The sequence below is a fragment of the Diaporthe batatas genome (genome assembly GCF_019321695.1).
Source record: "Diaporthe batatas strain CRI 302-4 chromosome Unknown Contig00007, whole genome shotgun sequence".
NCBI classification, from domain to species: Eukaryota; Fungi; Ascomycota; class Sordariomycetes; order Diaporthales; family Diaporthaceae; genus Diaporthe; species Diaporthe batatas.
This window is the reverse complement of record NW_025408554.1, coordinates 1,845,122-1,865,161: the sequence shown is the minus strand read 5'-3', so window position 1 is coordinate 1,865,161 and position 20,040 is coordinate 1,845,122. Positions and strand designations below refer to the sequence as shown.

At 47.7% G+C, this 20,040-nt stretch overlaps 6 protein-coding genes across 6 annotated transcripts; 4 read left to right on the top strand and 2 right to left on the bottom strand.

Moving 5' to 3' along the window:
• Positions 1–5,796: 5,796 nt before the first annotated feature.
• KVR01_006756 (uncharacterized protein) lies at positions 5,797–6,032 on the top strand (the record flags this gene model as incomplete). The annotated part of the gene is made up of 2 exons (XM_044786148.1): positions 5,797–5,883; positions 5,937–6,032. The coding sequence occupies 2 exons, from the start codon at positions 5,797–5,799 to the stop codon at positions 6,030–6,032; spliced, it is 183 nt and encodes a 60-aa protein (XP_044644187.1).
• A 793-nt stretch (positions 6,033–6,825) lies between these two features.
• On the bottom strand, positions 6,826–7,847 carry KVR01_006526 (uncharacterized protein; the record flags this gene model as incomplete). The annotated part of the gene is made up of 2 exons (XM_044788398.1): positions 6,826–6,888; positions 6,978–7,847. The coding sequence occupies 2 exons, from the start codon at positions 7,845–7,847 to the stop codon at positions 6,826–6,828; spliced, it is 933 nt and encodes a 310-aa protein (XP_044643957.1).
• A 649-nt stretch (positions 7,848–8,496) lies between these two features.
• Positions 8,497–10,888, bottom strand: KVR01_006670 (uncharacterized protein; the record flags this gene model as incomplete). The annotated part of the gene is made up of 3 exons (XM_044786844.1): positions 8,497–10,039; positions 10,111–10,429; positions 10,480–10,888. 3 exons carry the CDS (start codon positions 10,886–10,888, stop codon positions 8,497–8,499), a joined length of 2,271 nt encoding a protein of 756 aa, XP_044644101.1.
• A 597-nt stretch (positions 10,889–11,485) lies between these two features.
• KVR01_007049 (uncharacterized protein) lies at positions 11,486–14,415 on the top strand. Its single transcript, XM_044785510.1, has 3 exons — positions 11,486–13,564; positions 13,620–13,894; positions 13,950–14,415. Exons 1-2 carry the CDS (start codon positions 11,593–11,595, stop codon positions 13,736–13,738), a joined length of 2,091 nt encoding a protein of 696 aa, XP_044644480.1. The 5' UTR covers positions 11,486–11,592; the 3' UTR covers positions 13,739–13,894; positions 13,950–14,415.
• Positions 14,416–15,211: 796 nt separating this feature from the next.
• On the top strand, positions 15,212–16,300 carry KVR01_006496 (uncharacterized protein; the record flags this gene model as incomplete). Its single annotated transcript, XM_044787020.1, has 5 exons — positions 15,212–15,391; positions 15,548–15,737; positions 15,817–15,866; positions 15,907–16,145; positions 16,192–16,300. 5 exons carry the CDS (start codon positions 15,212–15,214, stop codon positions 16,298–16,300), a joined length of 768 nt encoding a protein of 255 aa, XP_044643927.1.
• A 449-nt stretch (positions 16,301–16,749) lies between these two features.
• KVR01_006777 (uncharacterized protein) lies at positions 16,750–19,837 on the top strand. The gene is made up of 3 exons (XM_044794631.1): positions 16,750–17,481; positions 18,076–19,163; positions 19,218–19,837. The coding sequence occupies exons 1-3, from the start codon at positions 17,362–17,364 to the stop codon at positions 19,300–19,302; spliced, it is 1,293 nt and encodes a 430-aa protein (XP_044644208.1). The 5' UTR covers positions 16,750–17,361; the 3' UTR covers positions 19,303–19,837.
• Positions 19,838–20,040: the final 203 nt, after the last annotated feature.

Genomic DNA, 20,040 nt, shown 5'->3' with positions numbered 1-20,040 from the left:
ATTTTAAAGCTATTTAAGTAGGTATTATTTATTTTTAATTAGTTAGGGTATTTAAATAAAATTAATAAAGGTGTTAATTAGTTTTAATTCCTTTCTATTAATATAAATACTATAATAGTAAAGATATTCTTAAAGCTTTTAAAAGGTATTATACTTAATTTTTAAGAAAGTTATTTTTAATTAATTTTTAAAAGTTTTAAAATTATAATAAAGAATATTATTAAAGTTAAAAGTAATTATAATTAAGTAATATATTAATATATTAAAGAATTTATAAAGTTTTATAAGTTATTAGCTTTTTTAAATAATATATTAAATAATAATTATAATAGTTATTTATATAGTTAATAATTTAAATTAATATAAGTATTTAGTTTAAGTTAATAGATTTTAATAAATATTATTAATATACTTTTTAAAAGTTATATATAATTTTAATTTATAATCTTTATATTATAAATAGGTAATAGATTAGTTAGTAGGTATTATAATTATTATAAAAGGTCTCTTTAAGAGAGGTTATTTAATAGATTATAAGGGCTGCTATAAGTATCTATAGTCTAACGCTTCTTTTAGTATGTTATAAGAGAAAGAGAAAGAGAAAGAGAGAGAGAGATTATTATAAAAAGGGTTTTACTTATTTAATTATAGTTGTTTATTTAAGTAATATAAAGTAGGTTAGTAAGGTACTAAATAGGCTATTAAATAGGTTAACTAATAGATAGCTAAATATTAGTTTAAGGGTTTTAAAGGCTTAATTTATTAGTTATAAAAGGGATTAATTATCTAACTTAAAAGAAGAGTTATTATAGGTATTTATAATCTTAAATCTCTTTTAATATATTATAAAAGGGTAAGAGTTATTATAAAAGAGTTATAAAACTTACCTAATAAAGGGGTCCTACTTAATTAATTATACTTATAAGTATTTATAAATAACTTTATCTCTTAACTTATACTTATAAGTATTTATAAATAGTTTTAATAATAGTTTTATATATTATACCTTATTATTAAAAGCTAGTTAGTAATTAATTAATATTAATTAGCTTACTTATATATAAGTCTTAGTAGTTAAGTATAGTAGTGTATATTAGTATTAATTAAAGGTCTATTTAACTAGGCGGTAAAGCGCCTAGTTAGGTTAGCTAGACCTACTAACTAAGCTTAGTTTATATATATATACAAACTACCTATCACTTACTTATAGTAGTTAATCTACTATAGCTTATTATTTCTATAAAAGTATTAGTTATAAGTATATTATTATTTCTTTAAAATATATTTTATTAATTAATAACCTTTTTAATAATATATAAAGTAATACTTTTAATAGAAGTTCCCTTTATTAAACTAATTATTATATTTAAATAAGTAGTTACTATAGCTATTATTATAGTTATTAAATTTACTATATTTAGAAAACTTATTATTAAAGTTATTTAATTATATATTAGAATTTTATAAAAGTTACCTTTATTATAAAAGCTATTATATAAGTAATTTAAGTTATTATTATAATTATTATACCTTTATAATAATAATAATTAAGAAAAACTAATTTTTATTATTATAGTTATAATTTTATACTTTATTTATTTAAAAGTATATTAACTTATTAATTATTAGTATTTATATATTTAAATAAAAGTATATAAATTAAATTATAACTTTTTAATTAACTTAAATAACTTATATAATATTATAATAAATTCTAATATACCCTTAACTATTTATAATATATTATCTTATATAAGCTAATCTTTTTAACCTTATATTTAAATACTTAATAATAAATAAAAGTTTATTAATTAATAATTATAAAACTTATAATTAATTTTTATTTAAATTCTTTTATTATAACTTAATAAATATAAAAATAGTTTAATTTATATAATAGTTTTAATAATTTATTTAATTATTAAACTATAACTTTAACTTTATATAAGTTATATAAAAAATTTATTATATTAATTTACTATATATAAAATATTTTAATTTTTTAAGTATATAAAAATATTAACTTTAATTAAAATAGTATAACTTAAATTATTATAAATAATAAAAATCTTTATTTTATTATTAAATATATTATATAAATTACTATTATATAAATCTTTATTCTTATATATTTTATAAAATTTATAATAAGGTAGTTATTAATTATTTAAAGAATTATTTTAATAGATAGAAGTATAAAGTATTTCTTTTTAAAAGTATGCTTTCTACTATAGGTATTAACTTACTATAGGTCTTTTTTAGTATTAAATCCTTTAAATAGTTAAGGATCTTTAAAATATAAATTAAAAGAAAAGAAAAATATAGTTTTAACTCTATTTTCTTTTAATATAAATATCTTCTTATTTAAACCTTATAATAGGTTTCTTATAATACCTTTATTAAATTACTTAAATTATTTATTCTTATAAATTTAATCTTTCCCTTATAGTTAAATAATAAAATACTTTTTAGTTTTATAAAAAGTCTTTCTTTTAAAGATATATATTAAAATATTTATATTTTTAATAGTATATATATTAATATAAATATTTTTAAATTATAAAACTTTCTTTATTTTATAAAGGATATTTTAATTAATAACTATAAATATTTTTTTACTTTAATTTATAAAGTTTTATTTAAACTTATAAAATACCTTTTAAAATTTATTTTATATACTATTTTATATAAGAAACTACTATATATTTAAATATACTTTTATTACTTTCTTTAAAAGTTAAATTTTATAGTTTAAGATTATAATATTTAATTAAATTTTAAAAGAAGTATATTTTATTTTTATAAATTAAATTATTAATACTATTATAATAATAGCTTTTATTAATACTTTATATAACTTAAAGTAAAGAAATAAATAATAATATAAAGTAAAAGATAAATAAAATATAATAATATATATATATATTTAATAAACTATATATAATAATTAAAAATATTTAAAATATTAATTAAAGAATTAAATAGTTATATATTAAGTATTATTCTTAAAAATTACTATAATATAATAGTTAAATTAAAAGTAATAAATTTTAAATAAATATTAAATCTTTAATAAACCTTATAATTTAAAAGTTATAAATTAAAATAATATTAAAAATAATTTAATTTAATTTTAAGGGCTTTTTTATTTTTATTAATTTAATATAAATATTTTTAATATAATTATAATTAAAATAAAATTTATTTTTAATAAATATTAAAGTTAATTTTAATTATATATTAATAATAATAGTATTTAAACTATTAATTTATCTATTTTTAAGTAAGAGGATTTAATAATAATAGTATTACTAGAAGTATAATAGATATAATAAAAGAAAGAGAGTAAAAAGAGTATAAAAAGGAAAAATTATAATTATAATTATATTTATAAGGTATAACTTTATTCTACTTAATAATATAAGGTAGATATAATATATTCTAACTTTCTATTATAGTAAAGTTTAATAAATAAGTAAATAAAAAAGAATTAAATAAAGCTAAAAGTAATATTTAATATTTATTTATTTATTTAATAAAAGTAATTTTATAAGTTATATAAACTATATTTTTACTTAAAATATTATTTTAATTATAAAAAAGATTACTAATAAGAAAATACTATATATTTTAAGTTTTAATAGATAACTATAATTTCTATAAAATACTTATTAAAAGTATAAATAAAAGCTTAATAATAAGAAAGTAATCTTTAAATTATTATTAATTTTAAGGATATTAAAAGGTTTTTAAAATATAATAAAATATATAAATTATTAATAGAATATAAGGACTCTATTAATATATATTTAATTATATTATTATTAAATTAATAGCTTTATAATAAATAAATATAAAACTTTATTATATTTAACTATATTATTATTATTAAAGTATTAATATAATTATATTATAATAAGGATTTATAAAAATTTAACTACTTTAAAGTAATTAACTATTTCTTTATATCTTACTATTTATAGTTACTTAAAATAACTACTAATTAGTATTAATATAAGTTATTATATATATATATATAAAGAGTAGTTAATTAAGTTAGATTATATAAAAGGGAGGAAGTTAGGCTTAAAAGGCTAGTAATAAGTCCTTTATTATAGTCTACTAACTAGAGTTATATAACCTAAACTATCTACTAGTTGTGATTGCTTCTATTCTTATAGGTATCGTGTTCTTTTCAAGTGCTGGGTTTTAAGTGCTTACTACTATATGAAGGCGCTATGTATGTCCTTGGATGTATACGGAATAGAAGCGAAACTATATAGGTTAATAGATAGAGAAAAGAAGTCCTAGATGACTTTCTCGGGAGGAAGGGCGAGCAAACGGAGATAAGTGCGAAATATTTAATAATAAACTACCTTTTACTATATTAACTTAATTAATATATAATATTAATACTTTAAATATAAACTACCTTTTAATTTTAACTACTTTTTTATATAATTATATTTTTTTTAATCTTTTAATAAATTTATAATTTTTAAAGTTTTTAATATAAAAAGAAAATATTTTTTAAATATATAAATTTTTAAAATAGTTTTAATATAATAATATATTTAATAAGTTATTAAAAAGAATATAATTTATTAATTTATAATTAAAGCTATTAAATATTATATTTAAATTTTTAAAAAGAAAAATTAAAATTAAAATTCTATATATATTATATTAAAAGTAAGTAATTAGAAGGATATTAAGTTAGTCTATAGTTTTACTTAACTAACTATAGAATCACGTAGTAATAATTAGAAAGGCGATAGATAGTACGAGTTCATCTGACTGACGTCCTGAGTAAGCGTCGGGTTCTGAGGTGGCAGAGGCCGCGGCAGCCCCGGGTTACGCCTTACGAGCTGACGATGTAGCCGAAAATAGGCCCAAGCTGGAGGCGACGGGGCACATGTGGTCTTCTTCTTTGTGTGTGTTGCGCCGTGTGGCGCAAACAACCGCGGCAGAGGGTCGGGCCTCGGTCATCCAACTGCCTACTTAAGTAGGTACTTGACAGAAGACAGACAGGTCACAAAGCTGCCGATTGCACCATGTACTCTGGTGTGTAACCTGCGCATGGACGGACGGGTGGGACTCGAGCTCCGGCAAAGGTCAACCGAAGCAGAGGGTGGTAAAGTGGGCCACGGGCGGCCAAGCTTTCTACCAGGTGCTGCACAGCACACGTATCCCGGCCGGCGCCAGCAGCCAGTATCGAGTAGATTGGACGGATGATACGACCGCAGTCAGTGGCGGACTCGCTTATCATCGCTCGCTGATGCCACCAGCGGAGGCAAGGCCACCGTCGTGTTTTAGTTACTACATACACTAGTCGTACAGTTACAACCTGCCAGACATGCATGCTGTCTAATTGTATTTTCCCGCCAGCCTGTTGGTGTCGTATTTCCTGTGCGCTCGTCTCAGTAATCCAATCGCCCGCCCGGCAGGTGAGGTGAAAGTGAGGTGAGCCCTCGTCTTTTTGGCGCCAGCGTAATTCGGCCATGGCTACATGCACTCCGTATATCTATCTATCTATCTGTTGGCCCCCCCCCCCCACCACCACCACCACCACCAGTTTCCGTCGTCTGCCTAGCCTGGGCCGATTGTCTCTCATCTCATCCTCCGCCTGCGCCGCCTTGCCGTTTGGCTTGAAGTACCCTTGTGGCCGCCCCCCCACGCCATACTCCCACCTACCCACCACCCACGCGCCTCCGACCTCTACTTTAATTGAGGCTCTCCTACCTGTCCAAGTCACACAGTCACCTCCTCCGACCTCCAAACCATCCCCGGCCGAAAATGCAGTTCAGAGTCGCGATACAAGCGGTACTCGCCGCTGTTCTCTTTGGCAGTATGGCCTCGGCCAGCCCCGTGCCCTGCCCAGATGTGAGTGGCTGCCATGGCATGTCAGAACCGGCCTGCTAACATACGAGCCACAGTCAAAGCGAGACCAGATCCTCATGGGAACACTCGCGCCCGAGGCATGCTGTTCATATGGCATCTGCAAGGGTGATGTCGTCGTCCAGGGCGGATGAGCCCTGCCCGGCGCCTCTCGACACTGCACATGAATTCACTTTGATTTTTTTTTCTCGGGAACGGGCTCACCGACAACAAAGCACGATCCTCATGAGCAAGATTGCGACTTTGGCGGGGGAATTGACGGGGGAATCGACGGGGGACCTGACGGGGGCAGAGCGATCCTAATCTCCAGAACGAGCTGCATTTTCACGGCGTTATCCGCGCGATTGGTGGCCGACGGTCCCTTTTGTGGGTCGGCCCGACGACTTTACACGCACCCATTCACGGCGTAACGGCGGCAGGGTTTTCCCAAGGTTTCGCAAAGTTTCTTGTCGACCATAATCTCGGCCACTGTATCTGCGGCATTTCTGTACATGGAATGATTGGACTTGGAAAACGGCCTTGCAAGGACGAGTCCTCGACATGAGCGGTGGAGGCTTGTCATCAAAGACTGAGGGATCGCTGCACAAGGATCCGGCAGGAATGGGACTGACAGTGCAGGTGGGCCGTGGCGGGGGGTTGCCTGGCAGGAGCAGGATCCGAACGACATTTCACCTTGGTTGCGTGGCAGGGCCGGCGGCCGGTGTGCATTATCGCGCAGCAGATACCAAAATATCACCGAATGGGGAACCCGGCTGATTTGATTCCATTGCTGGGGCCCGACAGCCCTATCGTGAGGACCAGCTGCATGCAGCCACGCCTCGTATTCGTCGTCGTCGGCGGCGGCGGCGGCGGCACTTTCAAAAGTTGGGCACGACAACCAGCCCGCCCACCTGCATCTGATGGCCAAGCCTCGTGCCGTGAGCCTCATCATCCGGAGTCGGATTCGGATTCTGTGAATGTCGTCGAGTCTATGACAAAACCGTAATTGTTCTTGTGAACGCCGTCAGCCCTGAGGGGGGTTATATATATTATGTATATATACATATATATATGGGGGGACTCAATATGGGGGGACTCACGGCGACATTTGCCAGGCAGACCTCGGTGGCGCCCTCGGTCCTGGTGGCACAGGCGTCCTCGAGCAGGACACAGTCCCAGCCGGCATTATAAGCATCCGTCAGCGTCCCCAGCACGCACTGGTCCGTGTTGACGCCCGCGAACAGGAGCGTCTTCTTGCCCGTGTCCTTGAGGAACCTCCACAGCGGCTGGGCCTCGCTCCACAGGCCGCTCATGCGGTTCTTGGCGCAGCGCACGTCGCCCGCCTCGTCCACCGCCCTCCGGAGCGGCTCGTAGATCTCGGCGTTCCACTCCCCGGCCACGAGGCACCTGCCCCTGCCGCCGCCCAGGTCCGCCCCGAGCCCGGCCCCGGCCCCGGCCCCTGCCCCGCCCGCGTCCGCGTCCCCGTCCCCGGCCACCACCGCCCGCGCGAACCCGCGCGCCACCCCGGCCGGCATCGCCGCCAGGTCGGCGTCGGTGAGCCCCCAGTTCAGCCACGCCACCTGCACCCCGGCCCCGCGGCACCGCTCCACCGCCCGCAGCAGCGGGCCCACCGCCGCCAGCCCGCCCGGGTGCGACCGGCACGACGGGTGCAGGAAGTAGTTCTGCATGTCCACCACCACCAGCACCGCCGACGCCGGCGCCATCAGGATGTGCGTGTCGGGCGGGCCCCGCGTCGTGCGCACCCTGATCGGCGCCGGGAGCCCGGCCCCGCGCGTGAGGTCGTACGTCCTGCTCTGCCTGTCGTACGCCCACTCGTCGCCCGCCGGCCCGAACCTGAGCGTCGAGTCGCTGCTCCGCTCCGTCACCGCGCTGCACGCCGCCCGCAGCTCCGCCTCGTCCGCCACGTCCGGCGTCATCGGCGGCGAGAAGACGCTGAGTGGGAGGCTCATTTGCCTTGCCTTGCCTTGCCTTGCCTTGGCTTGCTTTGTTCCCCGCCTCGGGCCTCTGCTGCGGTGATCCAGGCTTTGTCGCTCAGGTTGTTCGTTGATGGCTCGCGCTCGTGTCCAACGCCCTGCAGGACGTGATACCAGACGCTCCGAGGCAGTAGTAGCTAAAGCTGGCGCAGGATGCGGGGGGGTGGGGTGGAGGATGCCGGTGGTGGCGCCGTTGGTTCCATTGCTCGGCTCAAGTCGCACCCGGTGGCCGCATTCATTCCCGTATAGGCAAGGATGCATTGTAATAATGCGCTGCCGTGCAATGCGTGCCAGCCCAGCCCAGCACCGGACTCGTGACTCGTCAATCGTCTCTATTGATTCGAGGCATCTCGCCCACTTTTGCTCTCTAAGACTTGATATCTGTAATCAAGACAAGAATAAGATGGAATAAGATAACAGCAAGGCAGTAGTAGTAGTAGTAATCGTCATCGTCTTCCCCCCTAAACGCCATGCCATGATAACCGTAGAAATCTCACAATGTTGAGAACCTACTCAAGTGCTCTGCCCCGACTCCGATATATGATATGATGTGTACGTCCCTTCAATCGCCTCCGCCGCCCACAACCAGGGCTGGCCGAGGCCTGTTTCTCTGCGTGACAAACGACTAGTTCATGTCCATGCCATCGTCGTCCTCTGGTTCCTCGGCCTCGAGCGACTGTGTCACGTTGCTGGACATGCTTTCTTTCCTCCTCTCCATGTACGAGCCCCCGCCTTCGAACATGTCGAGCTCCTCCCCGCCAATCACCCGGCCCTCCGTGTCGATCTCCTGCGACAGCTCCACAATCGCCGTTCGGGGGAGCCTCAGGAAACCCGTGGTGCGCACTATGCGACCCCAGTGTGTCAGGCAGAACCCAGCTGCCCGCTTGCGCAGCCATTCCTCGTCTGCGAGCCCCGCGCAGTACCATATGATACAGGCATGGTCGACGTCTAGTTCACGGCTCAGCCGGTTCACACACAGGAGCCGCAGGTGCGGGATGTTGTAGATGTTGGACATGACAAGCAGGCCCGCAATGTCCGCAAGGTCCCTGCTGGGACCGTCAACGCCCTCGTCCTCTGGTGTGGCGTCGATGCGGTCTGTGTAGAGGTAGTAAAGGAAAGCCTTCACCACCGTGTAGGGCTCCGGGATGTGCATCTTTTTGTTGTGGAACTCGGCCATGTGAGAGTCCCACAGCCGTGCAAAGTGGGGCCAGCGAAGATATAAAATGAGCCGGTGTACGTGGATGGCTGGTGATGTCGGCGAGTCCGGTGACAGCCACGTCTGGTCGCCGTCGGCCACATCAGCCGCCCTGATCAGGGCCGAACCAAGCAGGTCTTCCTCGTTTGGATCCCCCGAGAGCGCCGTGACAATGAAATCCGCCCCACTTCCTGCCTCGGGGGGCTTGTTGAATGCCTTGGCAAGATCTGCGCCCAAGCCCTTGGATGGCGTGTCCACGCGGCGCGTCCTCCCCATGGGCTCGGCAAGCTCAGTCCGCGGCTGTGGCGTCAGGTTATTGCCCAGGAAGCCGTATCTGCGGAGATCGATCTCCATTATGTCGCTCAGCTGCTCCTCGAACCCGTTCGCAGCCACGTCAAGGGCAGAAGCGTCGGTGGGGCAGCCAAGCAGCCATGCTTTGGTGCCGTCTTCGTTCATCGTGCAGTAATGCCACCTAAAGCCAGACTTGAAGACCTCTCGGCCCTCGGCGACTTTTTGCCACCGGAGCTCGCCGAGCTCAAGTGCATACAGCGCACATTCCTTGGACGTGATCGTGGCGGCTGGTGTGACGAAATCGAGCAGGTTGCCGGACGAGTAGACGTGGAAGTGAATACCTGGCCCCTGCGAAGGCACATTGGGGCCCGATATAAACTTGTGGGAATGTATCAGGCCGGGTGCCATGGGCGCGTAAGTCTTGATCTGGAAAGACGGGGTGTTGACCTGCTGGGTCCGGGAGTTGGCTGCGTAGCCAGACGCGCCGACGATCGGCGACTGCCCCATCGTGTATGGTGGCCTGGGTGAGCTTTCGCCGCGGCTGCCCATCCCAGGCCGCTCGTAAGACCCGAACTGAGGCGCGCTCTCGAAGGCGGGGCTGCCTTTCAGGTCGAGCCACCAAAGGTCACTCACCTTGTCCATATCTTCACTCAAACCACCAAAGACCCATATCCTGTCGCCCCTAAAGAGAAATGTAATGTCAGTGCCTGTGTGGACTGGTGATGGCGAACATCGAGTGGGTGTCGGACTGACCAGATATATGCCGAGTGGTCGAACCGACCGACAAAACGCCAGGCGCGTGACCAAGTAAAGGTTTTGAGGTCAATGTAACATATATCGTCCAGCACATAGTTATCGTGGCCCGTGATTCCTCCGATAATGAAGAGTTTGTCTTCGTGTAACAGCGCAGAATGACGTGCGCGGCCTTTGGGGATCGGACCAGTGACCTGGGGTTGGGTCCAGTGCGCAGTCTTGAGGTCGAAGATGATCAGATCGGAAAGATACGTCCTATGCTCGTTCTCGCCGCCGAATACAAGGAGTTTGTCGCCTTGGTACAAGGTCGCGGTATGGCCTAGACCGAAGTCAGTATGGGTGGCGGCGGGCACCAGGACTTGTACGTACCCATTCGCACGCCGGGAATGTCACCGTAGTTATCCACCAGACTCCATTGGTGGCTGACAATATCCAGCCGGAGAACGTGGTTGTAGACTTCGTCAGTGTACTGGTCGAAGCCGCCGAAGGCATAGATCTGGTTGTTCCCACAGTACGTGACCGAGGCGTTGACGAGACATGCAGGACGCTGTCCCAGGGTGCGGGTCACCTTGGGCCTGTACCCGTCGGATGCGGCTTTCTTCATTGGGGAGCTGGGCATGACGTAGGTATTGTTGCCGGACGAGGCACTCGCTGGAGTGCGACTGGTGGCGAAGGGCACGAGGGATGTGGACGGGCCTGCTGCCGCCGACGCAGGTGTCGATGCCGCTGGTGGCAGACCGCCGCCGAATAGAGGTTGAGGTGTGGAGGGATCGGACATGGCGTGGGGTGCAGTGGGACGAGGTTTGCTGAAGAGTTTGGCTGGTCACAGCGGCAGCATCTCGGACCATGCAGACTGCGGAGGTGCCGAACGGGTGAAATGTTTTTGTCGCCACCGCTCGACCACGACTTGATCGTGTTGGCTGGTGCTCGGGGGTATTCTGTCCAAGGTTGATGCGTGTCTGCGGTGGGATAGGGCGTCGACGTTTGCGACGGGGCGCTTTCTTTCCCCTGATGTGACGGAAAGAGCCGACTTGGGCTGAAACCTTGGGAAATCCGTGCCTGGGCAAGACGAGGGCCGGGGTGCCGCATTGGGTGACGCCAGCGCGGCTACGACGGCCAGCCGCGACCACCCCTCTCGGGCCGGCTGCGGCTGCTGGTCCACAGCCATCCGTCGTCGCCCAGGAGACGACCATGTCTATGGGATTTAGTCAGCAAAAGCCATTGATCACCTTGAGAGACACTGATATATGTGATATTTGTGTACTTGTGTACATACAAGAAAGAGGCCGCCAGGCCACTAGGCCTACCGAGTACAAGTTGGATACCCTAGCTTGGTCTGCTAAGTAGCACACGCTTGTGATGCACCGGCGGCTGCGCCAACTGGGCAAGCGCGTGAGCTAGGAGCGATGGTTGCCGTGCCAGCGCTCGCACGGCCCGCCGGTTTGTTTACTTAAACAAGGGCACCCCCCGCCCAGAACCCATATGTTAGGACACCAAACCTCAACTCTACACACTCTTGGGCACGCACTCTGTCAAGCAACGCAAACCCACACAAGAACCAAAAATCCACTCTCAAGACAAACAAACAAACAAACACACACAAACACACACACACACACATACATGACCACAAGACGTTCTCAGGAACCCACACCTCTCACACATCTATCACTTGTCACCTCTGTTAAGTCGGTCCAGATGGCTACTCCTTCAGTATCGACACCGCTCAAGTCCCACACCGGGCTGTTCTCATCCCGCACTGCTGGCGGTCGGCTGCCGCTCACGCCGTCGCCCCGGTCACGCACAACAACATCGATGCCTGTGAACCTGCAGTCATCGCCCTTCACACCAGAGCGCACCAGTCAGCCAGAAGCACACCGACCGGCGCACAAGTCAGTCTACGGCGGAAACCTCACGGCACATCTCGCTAGATCAAGCGCCAAGTCAAGGCAGCCTCAGCAGAACTCGCCCAAGTCCAACATCGCTCGCTCCACGGCCACGCCTAGAAAGGCACTCGAGCTCGGGGTATCCGACTTCACCCTGACTGGAACCGGCAAGTACTACCAGTGCAAGTCCCCTGCCGGCGCAAAGACCAAGGCCACCGCCACCAAGTCCGCCTCATCCAAGTCGGCCACTACAAAGCCGGTCCCGACCAAGTCAAGATCCAAGCAGCCCAAGGCGGTTCCCACCCACGCCGCCGACCGCTTCATCCCCAACCGCGGTGCTAGCTCGGCCATCGTTAACACCGGCTCTGGCAAGCCTGACGGGCCGTCCAAGAAGAAGAAGGTCCACCTCGGCTCAGACTCATCCGCCATCCTGTCCGCCGCTGCTGACGACGCTATCGCCGCCCTGGAGGGCCTGAACTTTGACAACGACGCCGACACTTCCTCGGAGGATGTCGCGCGCCCCTCGCCCAACACCGTGGCATACCAGGACTCCCTCGCCAACGCTTGTGGCGTTAGCATCAACACACGCATCCTCGAGTTCAAGCCTGCTGCACCCGAGTCCTCCAGGCCTGTCGACCTCCGCAAGCAGTACAATCGACCCATCAAGCCAGCCAATGCCGCCCAGTTCCGCCGTCGCATTGCCACAGGTCCTGACCGCGTCTTGGATGCACCTGGCCTCATCGACGACTACTATCTCAACCTTCTCGACTGGAGCTCCGGCAACCAGGTCGCCATCGGCCTCGAGCGCAACGTCTACATCTGGTCCGCCGCCGAGGGCAGTGTCAGCTGCCTTCTCGAGTCCAGCCCCGATACTTACATCAGCAGCGTCAAGTGGTCCGGCGATGGCGCCTATGTCGGCGTAGGCCTTGGTTCCGGGGAAATCCAAATCTGGGACGTCACCGAGGGCGCTAAAGTCCGCAGCATGTTTGGTCACGACACTCGCGTTGGCGTCATGGGCTGGGACAAGCACCTGCTCTCATCTGGCGCACGAAGCGGCCTGGTCTTCAACCACGACGTCCGCATCGCAGAGCACAAGGTCGCCGAGCTCGTTTCTCACACCTCGGAGGTCTGCGGCCTGGAGTGGCGCTCTGATGGCCAACAACTCGCCACCGGCGGCAATGACAACCTCGTTTCCATCTGGGATGCTCGTTCGCTCTCTGTACCCAAATTCACCAAGACCAACCACAAGGCTGCCGTCAAGGCTCTTTCCTGGTGCCCCTGGAACTCCAACCTGCTCGCCACCGGGGGTGGTTCTTACGACCGCCACATCCACTTCTGGAACACCACCTCTGGAGCTCGGGTGAACAGCATCGACACGGGCTCTCAAGTCACCAGCCTGCGCTGGAGCCCCCATCACCGCGAAATTGTCAGCTCAAGCGGCTTCCCTGACAACTCTCTCACCATCTGGAGTTACCCCAACCTTGTGCGCAACATCGACATCCCTGCCCACGAGAGCCGAGTGCTACACAGCTGCCTCAGCCCTGACGGACAGACGCTCGCAACAGCAGGTATGTGTCGCCTCGCACCCTTCTCAATTGTCCAACGATACTAACTTCCTTTTAGCCGCAGATGAGAGTTTGAAGTTCTGGAAGCTTTTTGAGAAGAAGCCTAGTGCGACTGGGTTTTCTGGTGCTGGCTCCTCCAGCAAGGCCGCCATGGTCAAGCAGATGACGATCCGTTGAAGTGAGAAGATTGCATGATTGGAAGAAAAATAAAACATGAATGGATGCAGAATAGATTGATGCAGAATGGATGGATGAAGAGTGGATGGATGAAGAAAGGCACGTACGAATATGGGGGTGGAAGGAGGTGAAAGGCCTTCGAACACCATATAAAAGGTACGTGACATACTCATTCCCCAGCTGTCAACCCATACTAACAGAAACTTTTTAGGATGCTGTATTGGGAAGTGACTCACCAGGAGCTATTGAATCAAGGTCTATTCGCCGCTACAGTTTGCGGGTTTCCCACCGCGAATCAATTTGAGTCCTTCTCATTGGCAAGCCTGCCAAGCAGGGGCACTGGCATGCCTGCAGATGGCTTAGAGCCCGGACTTTTGGATGCCTCTCGAGAGGATGTCTGCCGCGATTGGACTCGCGGACACTCGCCGATCCAGTGCGGCTGTAATGGATGTGGCCAGAAAGATTATGATTTGTCAAAAGTAGGGCACTGGGGTCCCGGAGTCAAAGGAGTCATGGGGGGGGGCAGGTGTCATTGCTCATGGTTTTCATGGACTGGCGTTTTTCCCGGCCTGGTGCTGGTGTTGAATCGGTGGAATCAACCTAAAGGGAATCACTGCTTCAGTCATTGCAGTGTATACAAATGTATTGAATAATAATACAGGACTTTTTCCATCTCACTACCTAGGTATCTACCGTCCAGATTTTGTGTGGTGCCGCAACATGAAAAAGGCAGCCCGACAACCCATATCAGGTATCTCCCGCAGCGAGTCGCCTTTCGCAGTGGATGATTTCCCTTGGCGACTCGGCCCCGAAGATAGGACACAGCGGGCTGTCAGACAGGACGACAGGTCGTCGCAGTGCTGAGTACATGCCCCAATTATAGCATATGCATAGGCACCGCCGTCCGGGTCTCAAAGCGGCTAATTACTGTATCTCGGTGATATCTTGGACAGCCTCTCTTTGAATCTTGAAAACGCATCGAGGGCTAGCAGGAGTGGTGGATTGCTAAGCGCACCAAGCCACGGCACCTTGGCAATGTGTGAAGCGCGCTTCTCGGGCCTTCGCGGGTAGCATCCTGCCGCTGGTGATATATGTCCGAGCCAGCGAGGTTAGTAATGCACGCACGATGACAGAGCAGCCACCCCGGTCTAGGCTGCCGCGCTGTTTGAGACTGCAGGCCTGTACGCTTGTGCTGACCAACTCTCCAGCTTGAGGTCCATTGACGAGCAGCTTCAATGCTGGCAACCATCAGGACATTGCGAAACAATGGGGAGCTGACACGTTGAGCGAGCGTGTGTCGTCGACATGTATAAGTAGATCGTCGTGCCTGTGGAATGAAAGGTCTTGAAGCTCTTGTATACCAGACATCAACATTGCTTTCAACGTCACCTCTGACCAGCTTGTGATTATACAATCATCCATTCACCTATCTCTCCAAAGAACCCATCAAGCCCATCCTCAAAGTCATCTGCGATGGCATCCAAGAAGATCATCACCGTTTTTGGCGCCACTGGCAAGCAGGGCGGCTCCATCGTCCGCACATTTCTGAATGATCCCAAGCTGAAGGATGCCTGGGCTGTCCGAGGAGTTTCTCGAAGTGTGGAAGGCGAAGGAGCCAAAAAGCTGTCTGCTCAGGGAGTCGAGGTTGTGGCTGTAAGTTTGGACTTCCTTGTAGCTTACTTCCACCTACATGGTCACTCTACCATAGGAGTCTCTGCCATAGGAGGCTCTCCGTTGGGAGGTTGAGGGATAGATAACGTGGCTGTGGAGTAGACACTCGAGCAGATTTAATGACTAAACCATGTGCAGGCCAATCTCAATGACAAGCCCTCTCTGGTCAAGGCGATGACAGGGGCTGCAGCCGTGTTCGCAATGACCAACTACTGGGAAAAGATGGACATGCAGCTTGAGATCCAGCAAGGAAAGAACCTCGCCGACGCTGCCAAGGAGGCTGGGGTCAACCATTACATATGGAGTTCTCTCCTCAACGTCACCAAGCGTAAGTACCATTCTCGGCCTGCCTGATCCGTATTCCGACCCCGTGAATGCAAGGACGCCAGCTCACGTACAGACACAAGTGACCAACGGCAAACTGCCTCATGTGCACCACTTCGACAGCAAAGCCCTAGTTGAAGATTACGTGCGTGAAGAAGCTGCCGGTGCCCGAGGACGCCCCATTCCCCGTGTTTGACGCGGGCGAGGACACGGGCAAGTGGGTCAAGGCCATCGTGCTGCAGCGTGAGAAACTGCTGGGAAAGCGGGTGTACGCGGCGACTGCGTACCTCACGCCGCTGGAGATGATTGCCGGGTTCAAGAAGGTGTTCCCGCAGGCCGGGGCGTCGGCGAGCTTCCTCAGCACGTCGCACGAGCAGTTCGTCGGCGCGCTGACGGGGAGTGGGATGCCCGAGTTCGCGGCCGAGGAACTGCTGGAGAACATGAGGCTGATGGCTGAGGGAGGAGACTTCGGGGGGGGAGGACTTGTCGCTTGATATCCTCGAGGACAAGCCGACAACATGGGAGGAACACCTCAGGAAGAGCCCGGCCACCAAGGACCTGCAGTAGGCTAGGCGGGCAGCAGGTTTTGTTGGCAGCCATGGGTTGCTGCCGACTTTCTTTCTTGCGACATCCCTGTGAGGCTCTCGGAACGGCTTTGCTTTCTTTATGTTTGGCAGTGGTGTGAAGGAAAGATCAAATGGCGGCCGCTTGTGTTTGTTGCATGCCTGGGTTGGCAATAATCCATGGATGGTGTAAATGAATGTCTTGCAGTCTGATATGCCCAGGTGAATAACCTGGCCTGAAGTGAAATGTATGATTGCTGCAGTAGTGGAACGGCCAGAACATTTGAACAAAGCATTGGACAAACAAAACCTGGAATGGCAGGATGGCTTTCTGGCAGTGGCGACAAAGAGCCAACCAGGTCTTATTAGCGCCTACTACCAGTTGCGGCTGCTGCTGCTGCTGCTGAGACGGCAGGCGGTGGTCAGGGGGGGGGGGGGGCCGCCGGATGCCTAGCTTAGGTAAGCGGGCAAAGTACTTAGTCGCCCTTCCCAGATAAAAGCGAAACTTGGGCCATTACAACTCCTGCTGTCAAGACCGACTCAAGCGTCAGCCAGCCACCAGCTTGCGACCAAAAGCCCCATCTGGAACAGAATACCATCGAGAAGGAGGAGAATTTGACGGTAGACCCTGGATCTGGTGGATTGCAAACCCCGGCACCCAGGTTCTGAGGCTCTGGAGGCCACGAGGGGCTTCTTGGTAATCGATCGCTTATTAGGGGACCCGAGGGCCTCTCTAACTGCCCTTCGCTTCCTCACCTGCACCCGCTGCTACCGCTACGGGTGGTGCTGCTGAGTGCCGCCGCCGCGACCACAGCAGAGCGCCGCATATCCTCCGCTTTCGCTCTCGCTTGCCTACTGTGCGCACACTGCGCAGTGGTTATTACGCTTGTCGCACCTGCTGCATTTACTTTGCACCCGCGCGGCCAGCCAACCGCGTGTGCACGGCGACAACGGGAGCACGAGAGGGGGGCCTGTCAGGACTGCTGGGCTTGAGCAGCAACTACGCTTTGTCACGGCGCACGCCTCCGTCACCGTCCCTCCCCGGCCGAGATCTGCGGGACCAAGATGTCGAACGTTACGGTCGGAAACATCTACCACCAGATCATCAATGAGGTGATCGAGGCCTCACGGGTCGACTTTGAGGACCAGGGCGTCGGCGAGGAGGTCCTGGAGGAGCTGCGCAAGGTGTGTTTCCTGTCATAGTCACCCAACCCCTGAGGCTTCTGGTTCCATGCTTCACTCCTCACTCCCCATTCTGTGCATCGAAGTCGGTGTCGGGTTTGGATTGCACCCGTCTCGCCTCCTCCCTTGCAGAGCACGGTTGGCTGGGCGTTGACTGGGCTGCCTGGGCCGCCTGGGCCGTTTTGTTCGCAGCAGCTGCAGGCAGCGGCCGGTGGCGCGGATTGCGGGTCAGAGAGCGAAGAAGGGCGGGCGGCTGGGAGTCAGGTCTGACACGGGTGCCCGGGTGCTATTTGGGTCTTTTAAGCTCAACCCCTGCCACCCCAAGATTGGCCTTGCCACCCCAGTCAACCTTGCCCCTCCTTTTCTGATTGGAGCCAACTCTGTTTCCCCTTCACGTGCACCCGAGCATGACACATGAGGAGAGGCATGAGGCAGCCTGCAGCCTGCAGCCTGGCGCTGCCCCTCCCCTCCGGCCTAGTGGCTTATTGTGTCCATATCGTCCTTATCTGCCTGCTGGATTGCAGCGTTATTAGGGTGCTGCAGTGACTGCAGACCCCACTGGTTGCTTGCACGATGCTGACGGCTGCGGCCTCTTAGGGATGGCAGGTGAAGCTATCCAAGCTCCAGGTCGCCGCCTTTCCGTGGGACCCTCCCCCACCGCCTCCGGCGCAGGCCCCGGCTCAGGCACAGGTCCCGGCCCAACCTCAACAGCCCGGCCCTGCTCCTCAGGCTGCGCCTGGTGTCCCGGCTGCTCCTGCTCAAAGGATGGGCACACCGAGCTACACATCGGCAACACTCAGCCCCCAGCCCGCGCCCACCGCCCAGCCACAGCCGTTGGCTAATGGTCTTCCTGGGCCTTCTCAGGTTGCCGGTGGGTACTCCGCCCGCCCCGAGTCCGTCAAGCCCGAGCCCGTGGTCAAGCAGGAACCAGGCCTAGCCAACAATGGCCTACCACCAGTGGCCAACCAGGCAAACACATACAATACTCCTGCCGCTCAGCGTGCGGCGTCGCAGCTACAGCACCATTATGGCCCCAGGGCAAGCGCCAGCATCGCCGCCTTGCAAAACTTCACGACAGATCCTGTTGCTAAGGGAATGACCCAGGGTCAGTTGGAGGCTAACGCCGCTGCTGCCGCTGCTCAGCGCAGGAATGGCCAGCGTCCACCGCAGGCACAGTACAGCCAGCAGATGGCCAACCAGCTTGCTCAGCAGCAGCAGCAGCGTGGAGCCCAGCCGCCGCCACCCGGTCCCGGACAGCAGAACAGCGGCTTTCAGCAGTCTCAGGTCGATGGGACCGCGGATGACTACGAGGGCGTCTTGCTGCGTAAAGACCAGAATGGAGAGACCTCCGAGGTCGGCCGTGTTGAGATCGACCGCATGCTCCATGATCAGATTGCTACTCGAGCCAAGCAGATGGAGGGCGGGGGTCTGATGTTGCCGCTGAAAGAGGCCACCAAACACAAGTCGATTGGCAGGAAGACGGCCCACAGCGGTCCATCAGGATTTGACGGGGGTTTTGATGGTGTTGACGACGACATTAAGAGAGAAGAAGCGGATGAGGACGCCATCAATTCCGACCTTGATGACCCTGACGAGGTCGACATCGCCGACGACGACGATGAGGAAAACATGGGTCACATCATGCTTTGCATGTATGACAAGGTCCAGCGAGTCAAGAACAAGTGGTGCGTCACTACCCGAATAGGAACCTTAGCAACGGAGACTAACCCCGGAAGCAGGAAGTGCACAATGAAGGACGGTGTTCTCAACGTCAACGGAAAGGACTACGTCTTTCACAAGGCGACTGGTGAGTATGAATGGTAAGCCGCCCGATAATCTGACGGCGTCCAAGGATTGGATGCGTTCCGACACCAATGTGGTGGTTTCGTATCCTTGCTTGGGTCGAGACCTGGGCCACGATTAACGGCCGATTCACCGACTCTCCTTACTTACCAAGCAGTGGGCCTACCTTTTGGGCAGGTTTCTGGTCTTTCCTTTTGAAAAACAAAAAACAAAACAAAAAACAAATTAATTGCGCCACAAGGCATTGTATTCCAAACTGGCATGGATACGGTAGCAAGGGCTGAGGTGAAACCTCAACTAAAGCTAGGAGCAAACGAGGAATGCCGCTGCGCACCCTTGCGGGGCAGGTCGAGACATCAGTTGGCTTTTGGAGGGTGTGACCCTTACTACATTTTCTTTCCCTTGCCCTACTTCTGGGCGGCGTAGGGTGCGCAGCAGGAAGCGTTCTCGGTTGGCTGCGTGATAAGCACAAACAAGATAGCAGGATACTATGCCACAGCTGCCGCAAGAGCCTCGATATGGCCTACTGAGCAATACACTGGATTCATGCATATTCATAGAGAATGTTCCACGGTTTTCAAGACGGGGTTGAGAGTACTGTTGAACCCGTGTAGCTAACTAGATACGTCACTCTGGTAACGTTTTCCTGGCCGCTCGGGCAGGGTGGCAGATCATTTTTGAGTCTCTCGATAGCGGTTGACCTCCTGAAGTCGGCTGCTGGACCTCTCATGTGTTCGATTGGGGTATGAACAAGGGCAT

Coding starts and splice junctions, on each gene's coding strand:
- KVR01_006777 (XM_044794631.1), top strand. CDS start 17,362: ATGTCGAACGTTACGGTCGGAAACATCTACCACCAGATCATCAATGAG. Junction 17,482..18,075: donor TCCTGGAGGAGCTGCGCAAG/GTGTGTTTCCTG, acceptor GCGGCCTCTTAG/GGATGGCAGGTGAAGCTATC. Junction 19,164..19,217: donor CAGCGAGTCAAGAACAAGTG/GTGCGTCACTAC, acceptor CCCCGGAAGCAG/GAAGTGCACAATGAAGGACG.
- KVR01_007049 (XM_044785510.1), top strand. CDS start 11,593: ATGTTAGGACACCAAACCTCAACTCTACACACTCTTGGGCACGCACTC. Junction 13,565..13,619: donor ACAGACGCTCGCAACAGCAG/GTATGTGTCGCC, acceptor ACTTCCTTTTAG/CCGCAGATGAGAGTTTGAAG.